Source organism: Tachyglossus aculeatus, chromosome 2 (assembly GCF_015852505.1).
Source record: "Tachyglossus aculeatus isolate mTacAcu1 chromosome 2, mTacAcu1.pri, whole genome shotgun sequence".
In the NCBI taxonomy this organism is placed as follows: Eukaryota; Metazoa; Chordata; class Mammalia; order Monotremata; family Tachyglossidae; genus Tachyglossus; species Tachyglossus aculeatus.
Genome location: NC_052067.1, coordinates 51,835,081 through 51,843,081, shown reverse-complemented (window position 1 = coordinate 51,843,081; position 8,001 = coordinate 51,835,081). Strand labels below are relative to the sequence as shown.

The 8,001-nt window shown below is 45.5% G+C and overlaps 1 protein-coding gene across 1 annotated transcript; it reads left to right on the top strand.

Annotated features, from left to right (window-relative positions):
- The first annotated feature begins 2,801 nt into the window (after positions 1-2,801).
- CCR6 (C-C motif chemokine receptor 6) lies at positions 2,802-6,774 on the top strand. The gene is made up of 2 exons (XM_038762208.1): positions 2,802-2,906; positions 5,647-6,774. The coding sequence occupies exons 1-2, from the start codon at positions 2,802-2,804 to the stop codon at positions 6,772-6,774; spliced, it is 1,233 nt and encodes a 410-aa protein (XP_038618136.1).
- The last annotated feature ends 1,227 nt before the right edge of the window (positions 6,775-8,001 follow it).

Genomic DNA, 8,001 nt, shown 5'->3' with positions numbered 1-8,001 from the left:
TTCTTCTCTTCCTCCTCCTCAATTCATTCATTCATTCAATCGTATTTATTGAGCGCTTACTGTGTGCAGAGCACTGTGCTAAGCACTTGGGAAGTACAAGTTGGCAACATATAGAGACGGCCCCTACCCAACAGTGGGCTCAGTCTAGAAGAATAATAATGACAATAATAACTGTGATATTTGGAAAGGGCTCACTATGTGTCAAGCACTGTCCCAAGATACCATATATGTCAGTCAGACAAGTCCCTGACCCACATGGAGCTCACAGTCTATGGAAGAGGCAGAATAGGTATTTTAGACCTATTTGATAGAAGATGAAACTGAGGCACGGAGAAATAGTGACTTGCCCAGGGTCACCCAGCAGGCAAAAGGTAGAGCCGGGACTGGGAAGCAGGTTTGCTGACTCTCGGGCCTGTGCTTTCCTCTTCCTCCTTTGCCTTTGGAAACATAAATGGCCAACAGTATCCCCCCCCCTCCAGCTAAGAGGTGGGGTGGGCCTAGTACAGAGAAGAGACCTTTCTTTCCATCCTACAGGAATTTTAGCTTCAAAAACCAGTAACTTCTATTCCCCAAACAACCACTTGCAGTCACCATGCATTGCATAGGAGGTGTCATGTAGGCCTGACTGATAGCATGTAGCCTAAGAAACAGATTGGAAATTTGCACCTAAAAATATACGCTTTCGTTTCTGAGTATTTTTCCCCCTGTGCTTTCCTTTATTTACAATGTTTTTTATTTATTTTGCTCCTTAGATCCTCCTCCGTTAATTCAGCTTCTCTTCAGGGGATCCAGAGATAGCAACGCTGACCGGTCTATAAATTTTTCTCTACTGTTTGCTTACTTGATTAAGGCTAATTGCTAAAATGAATACGGTAAGGCACTGAGGAATGTATTTGAGCGGGTTTGGGGTTCTTTTTGTCTCCTGGCACGAGCAGGGTCAGATTAAATAGCTTTGAAAAGCGAAAGAAAGTCAGGGATTTTGAGTTCAAAGTTTACTCCCCCCAACTTTTAATTAATCATTGGTGCTCACTGAGTTCTTAATCAGTCAGTGGTATTATTGAGGGCTTACTATGTGCAGAGCACTATACTAAGCACTTGGGAGAAGGCAATACAACAGCAATGGAAGACACATTCCCAGCCTATAAGGAACACATTCCCCTTTTCCCTGGTGGACAAACTCCTGTTCCCAGCCTCTGGGCTATTTTCAGCAGTTCCAGTAGAGCTAAAGGGATGGTAATATTAATAATAATGGTGCTTACTAAGCAGTCACTATATGCCAAGTACCATAGTCAGCCCTGGAATAGATATCGGATCATCAGGTCAACCACACTCTCTGTCCAACACGTAGGACTCACAGTCTAACTGCAAAGCAGCACAAACATTCATTTCTTATTTTACAGATGAGGCAGATTTGCCACCCAACGATATGAGTCTGTCGCTTGTGGCAGATGGACTGTCCGAGCTGGCCATCTCAAAGGATGCCATTCACAGCACAAGCCCTTGATGGTTTGAAAACTAACATGTTTAAAATTGCATTAAGAGTTACTGTCAAGTGATAAGACCATGGTGGGGGAATTTCATCAGATGGGAAAGAAGACCCTGCCCCACCCCAGTGGAAAGAGCACAGGCCTGGGAATCAGAAGGACCTGGGTTCTAATCCTGACTCCGCCACTTGCTGGCTGTGTGACCTTGGGCAAATCACTTAACTTCTCTGGGTCTAATTTGTAAACTGAGGTTTGAGAAAGGGAGCCCCATGTGGGACATGGACTGTGTCCACCCTGCTAAACTTGTATCTACCCCAGCGCTTACAACAGTGCTTGACACAGTAAGCACTTAATACTATCATTATTATTATTATTATCATTATTATTAACAACCTAAGACCTTGAGAAGCAGCGTGGCTTAGTGGAAAGAGCCCGGGCTTGGAAGTCAGAGGTCGTGGGTTCTAATCCTGCCACTGCCACTGGTCTGCTGTGTGACCTTGGGCAAGTCACTTCACTTCTCTGGGCCTCAGTTCCCTCATCTGTAAAATGGGGATTGAGACTATGAGCCCCACAAGGGACAACCTGATCACCTTGCATATTCCCCAGCGCTTAGAACAGTGCTTGGCACATAGTAAGCGCTTAAATACAGAGAAGCAGCGTGGCTCAGTGGAAAGAGCCCGGGCTTTGGAGTCAGACATCGTGGATTCGAATCCCGGCTCTGCCACAAGTCAGCTGTGTGACCTTGGGCAAGTCACTTAACTTCTCTGGGCCTCAGTTACCTCATCTGTAAAAATGGGGATTAAGACTGTGAGCCCCACGTGGGACAACTTGTTCACATTGTATCCCCCCCCAGCGCTTAGAACAGTGCTTTGCACATAGTAAGTGCTTAACAAATGCCATTATTATTATTATTATTATTATACCAACATTATTATTATTATTATTATTATTATTATTGGCTAGGAGAAGGGGTAGGATGGAGAGGAAGAAGATGGGCATAGCCTTGCTGGATGTGAATTATGACATGTGACCAGCACTCCTTCTCAAGCAGCGTGGCTTAGTGGAAAGAGCATAGGCTTGGAAGTCAGAGGACGTGGGTTCTAATCCCACCTCTGCCACTTGTCTGCCATGTGAACTTGGGCAAGTCACTTAACTTCTCTGCATCTCAGTTACCTCACCTGTAAAATGGGGGAAAACCCAGGTGGGACAACCTGATTACCTTGTATCTACCCCAGCGCTTAGAACAGTGCTTAGCACATAGTAAGCACTTAACAAATACCATAATTGTTATTATTATATGGAAGGTCTTCAGCCGAAATGAACACAATGCAAAATGCAAAAAACTTGGAAGGGAAGAAAACTACAGGCAACTCCCAATTAGAGAGAAACAGTGAAGCCGAGTGCAAGAATACCCACTTGAGAGTCCGGGGACTTGAATTCTGATTCCCTACCACTTGCCTGGTGTGTCATGTTGGGAAGCCACTCAACTTATCTGTGCCTCAGTTTCCTCATCTGTGAAAGTGGAATTGAATACCTGCCCCCCTCTAAACTGCAAGCTCATTGTGGGCAGGAAATGTTACATTGTACTCTGTTATACTGTACTCTCCCGATGCTTAGTACAGTGCTCAGCACACAGTAAGCGCTCAATATGACAGATTGATTGATTGTTCCCTGTGTTACTTAGAGTGTGAGCCCTAAGTGGGGCAGGGGCTGTATCAGATCTCATCATCTTATACCTCCCCCAAGACTTAGTACCATGCTGGTCACAGGGTAAGCACTCAACAAATACCACTATTATTTTTAGGGTTCAGGGATGGAGTAGATAAATGGAATCTACATATTTCCCCAACACAACAGTTCACTCCTTTCATAGAATCAGCACAATGATCCCTTTCAGCATTAGTGACTTTCATTCCTCCTTCTGCCCATTAGTCATTTACTGGACCGTATTTATTGAGTGCTTACTGTGTGCAGAACAATGTACTAAGCGCTCAAGAGAGTACAATATAACAAAGACACATTTCCTGCCCACAATGAGCTTACAGTCTAGACGGGGAGACAGACATTAATATAAATAAATACATTGGACATAAATGCTGTAAGGCTGAGAGGGGGAATGAATAAAGGGAGCAAGTCAGGGCAAGGCAGAAGGGAGTAGAAGAGGAAAGGAGAGCTTAGTCTGGGAAGGCCTCTTGAAGGAGATGTGCCTTCAGTAAGGCTTTGAAGGTGGGGAGACTAATTGTCTGCTGGATATGAGGAGGGAGGGCGTTCCAGGCCAGAGGAGAGAGAGAGAGATATGAGATCTTGAGAGCCAAAACTGGCTGGGGATAAGGGTTAACTATGAGCTCGTTGTGGGCAAGGAATGTCACTGTTTATTGTCGTATTGTACTTTCCCAAGTGCTTAGTACAATGCTCTGAACACAGTAAGCGCTTTAATAAGTACGACTGAATGAACACTGGGTAAGCCGATTTGTACCCCTGAACTTGCCGGGTGGCTTTTAGCAGCCCCGGGCCCATGTTAGTCAGGATGGGTGAGTAAGCAGGAGGCTCCATCCTTCTTTCTAGTCCTCCCAAAGGGCTCCGTCCTAGGTGCTGCCCTTCCCTCCTGATTCAAGGAACTCTGGAAGTGCAGTCTCTGAGCCCTCTCTCAGGGTCCGATGAGCTTGGGGGAGCCATTTTAGGCCCAAAAACCCCTCAAAATTGAGCGAGACCCTCAGGTCTGGGGTCCTCCCTGCCCAGGCAGCTGCCTGGTGACCTCAGAAGGTCACCAAAAGCAAGACCAGGCATTTTCCGTGTTGGCATCTTGGCCTTAATCTCAGAGGGGCGGTGGGAGTGTGAGAGTCGCTCAAGGTCCAGTTCTGGGTCCCTTCTTTCTCCATGTAAGCATGAGCATGGGAGTCGGAGGTTGTGGGTTCAGCTGTGTGACTTTGGGCAAGTCACTTAACTTCTCTGTGCCTCAGTTACCTCATCTGTAAAATAGGGATTAAGACTGTGAGCCCCACGTGGGACAACCTCATCACCTTCTGTCTACCCCAGTGCTTAGTGCTTGGCATATAGTAAGCACTTAACAAATACCATCGTTATTACTATTATTATACCCCACTCCCTAAGAACCCATACGCTCCCCTGGCTTCAACTACCACCTCTATGTGGATGATACCAAAATCTACATTTCCAGCCCTGATCTCTCTCCCTCTCTGCAGCCTCACTTCTCATTCTGCTTTCAAGAAATCTCTACTTGGATGTCTTCCCATCATCTCAAATTTAACATGCCTAAAACAGAACTTATCTTCCCACCTAAACCATGTTCTTCCCCTGACTTTCCCATCACTGTAGACGGCACCGCCAGCTTTCCTGTCTCACAAGCCCATAACCTTGGTGTCATCTCTATCTACACTCACTTCCTGGGTGAACTCATTCGCTCCCACGGCTTCAACTATCATCTCTTCACTGATGACACCCAAATCTACATCTCTGCCCCTGCTCTCGCTCCCTCCCTTCAGGCTCGTGTCTCCTTCTGCCTTCAAGACATCTCCATCTGGATGTCTGCCTGCCATCTAAAACTCAATATGTCTAAGACTGAACTCCTTATCTTCCCTCCCAAACCCTGCCCTCTGCATCAAACAGAAACTCCTCACTGTTGGCTTTAAAGCACTCAATCACCTTGCCCACTCCTTCCTCACCTCGCTACTCTCCTACTACAACCCAGCCCGCTCACTTCACTCCTCTAATGCTAAAACTGTATCTCGATCTCACCTATCTCTCCGCGGACCTCTTGCCCACCTACTGCCTCTGGTCTGGAACCTCCTCCCTCATATCTGATAGACAATTACTCTGCCCCTACTTCAAAGCTTTATTAAGAGCTCATCTCCTCCCAGAGGCCTTCCCTGACTAAGCCCCCCTTTCCTTTTCTCCCACTCCCTTCTACATCGCCCTGACTTGCTCACACAGCAGGTACCTCGCAGAGCTGGGATTAGAATCCAGGTCCTCTAACTTCCAGGCCTCTGCTGTTTCCACTAGGCCATGCTGATTTTCCTCACTTGTCTTGGTACATTTTGCCCATCTGCGGATCGTTGTTCACTTAGGGTCTCACTAATCACTAGAAGCTTCACCAGTATGTCAGTCCACGCTCCTTTCTGAAGTCTCACTTTTTTATTTTCAGGGACAAGTGAACTGGAGCACCCCTGAAGAGTATTCAGATTATACAGAGTCCACGAGCACTCTGGATTACGACGATGCCTTACCGTGCTCGATGCAGGATGTGCGCAACTTCACAAAGACATTCCTCCCCGTCGCGTACTCTCTGATAAGTGTCTTTGGCCTAGTAGGTAACGTCTTGGTAGTCATAACCTTCGCCTTCTACAAGAAAGTGAAATCCATGACCGACGTGTATCTCTTCAACATGGCCATCACCGACATATTGTTTGTCCTCACTCTGCCCTTCTGGGCAGTGAATCACGCCACGGGGTCGTGGATCTTCAGCAATTTTATATGCAAACTGACTTCGGGCATCTACGCCATCAACTTCAATTGTGGTATGCTCTTCCTGGCCTGCATTAGCATGGACAGATACGTCGCTATAGTGCAGGCCACAAAGTCCCTCAGACTGCGAGCCAAATCATTCAAGTTTCGGATGAGAACTTTGGCATACAGTAAAGTGATCTGTTCGGTGATCTGGATGTTTTCCATCATCATCTCCGGAGCCACTTTCGTATTCAGCCAAAGGTACCAAATGCAAGGAAAATACATCTGTGAACCAAAATACCAGGTAGTCTCGGAGGCGATCACCTGGAAATTGCTCATTTTAGGGCTGCAGCTTCTGTTTGGCTTCTTTATTCCACTGCTGTTCATGATCTTCTGCTACACGTTCATCGTCAAAGCCTTAGTTGAAGCCCAGAATTCAAAGAGACGTCAAGTGATCCGGGTGATCATTGCAGTGGTGGTCACCTTCTTAGTTTTCCAAGTGCCATATAATATGGTTCTCCTCCTCAATGCCGCCAATTTGGGCAAGTTGAACAGAACTTGCAAGAGTGAGCAGCAGAGAGCCTATGCGAGGAATATCACCCAAGTTCTGGCTTTTCTGCACTGTTGCCTCAACCCAGTCCTGTACGCTTTCATCGGGCAGAACTTTCGCAACTACTTTGTGAAGATCATGAAGGATCTGTGGTGCGTGGACAGGAAACCCAAACCAGGGACCCCCTCCTGTCCCCGAAAATACTCCGATACCTGTATCTCTAGACAGACAAGTGAAATTGCTGACAGTGATAACGCATCATCTTTTACTATGTGATGCCTCATGGAGGGGGATAATCGACATTATTAAAAAAACACCCGCACCAGGCAATACACCCGTTTTGTTCTTTGAGGTGGATGCCACTGCTATGATGCTGGGGTCGGGAAGACCTATCATAGCTTTTCTCCTGAGTATCCGTGGCAACAGGAGACAAGACAGCATCGGTTAAATCCCTAGATAAACTTCCAGCTTCATTTTAACTGATAGTTTCACCCTTTCTCCCATCAGACGTTTCACCGAAACAAGCCAGGAATAAAAAAAAATCTGGAAAAAAGAAAGTTCTCAGCTAACCGAGAGTTGTCTATCTGCACTAGGTGAACTACTAGCGTGAAGGAGGAAGTTCGAAATAGAAAGATGGTTGCCAAAAAAAAATGTAGAATTTTCCATTTTCTGCCCCCTTCTAAGTCATATACTTCTCGGGGGCTATTTAGAAACAGCTTCTGTTTCTTCTGAATTATAAATGAAAGAAATAGAAAATCTGTTCGGTTGGTACTGAAGATTTTTCAAGAGCCAAAACTTGCCACGAGTATGGCAGCATTAGAATTGAGTTGTGGACTCTTTCCTCTCGACAGCTTTAGCCTATTAGTCAGAGATTTCAGATCAATATTTGTGTTTGACAGACTATTTCTCTGTTGTTTAAGCAATTAAAAATTGCATGTAAATGTGGGTGCATAATGAAGGAAGTAAGTGTCATTAGAAAAGGTTTTCATTAAGATGTAAATTTTAATATTCTATTCTAGTGTTCTTTACATTTGTATGAAAATAATAAAGCATAATAGTATTTTAATGGGTACTTTCAGCTGAGTATGCATATTCTATTAGAATAAAAGGAAATGATTTCAACGAGAAAATAGAGAGTTGTAAGTAGGCCCGTAACTGTCAAAGTGAGTCCAGTAACTAGAGATTGAATGACCAGGTTCCCGAATGCACAGACGTTTTTTCCCAAATTACTAGAATCCCCGCAGAGCTATCTCATTCTGTCACTGTGCCTACCACCAGTACACAAAACCATTCAAAAGGGACACAGATATTCCTTCCACTTATGCAAACCTATCCATATGGATAGAGAAGCAGCGTGGCTCAGTGGAAAGAGTCCAGGCTTGGGAGTCGGAGGTCGTGGGTTCTAATCCTTGCTCCGCCACTTGTCAGCTGTCTCACTTTGGGCAGGTCACTTAACTTCTCTGTGCCTCAGTGACCTCATCTGGAAAATAGGGATGAAGACTG

Bases quoted from the DNA above. Each gene is read 5' to 3' on its own strand.
- CCR6 (XM_038762208.1), top strand. From the start codon at position 2,802: ATGAACACAATGCAAAATGCAAAAAACTTGGAAGGGAAGAAAACTACA. The intron at 2,907-5,646 runs GTCCGGGGACTT...TTTTATTTTCAG, and splicing joins GCAAGAATACCCACTTGAGA to GGACAAGTGAACTGGAGCAC.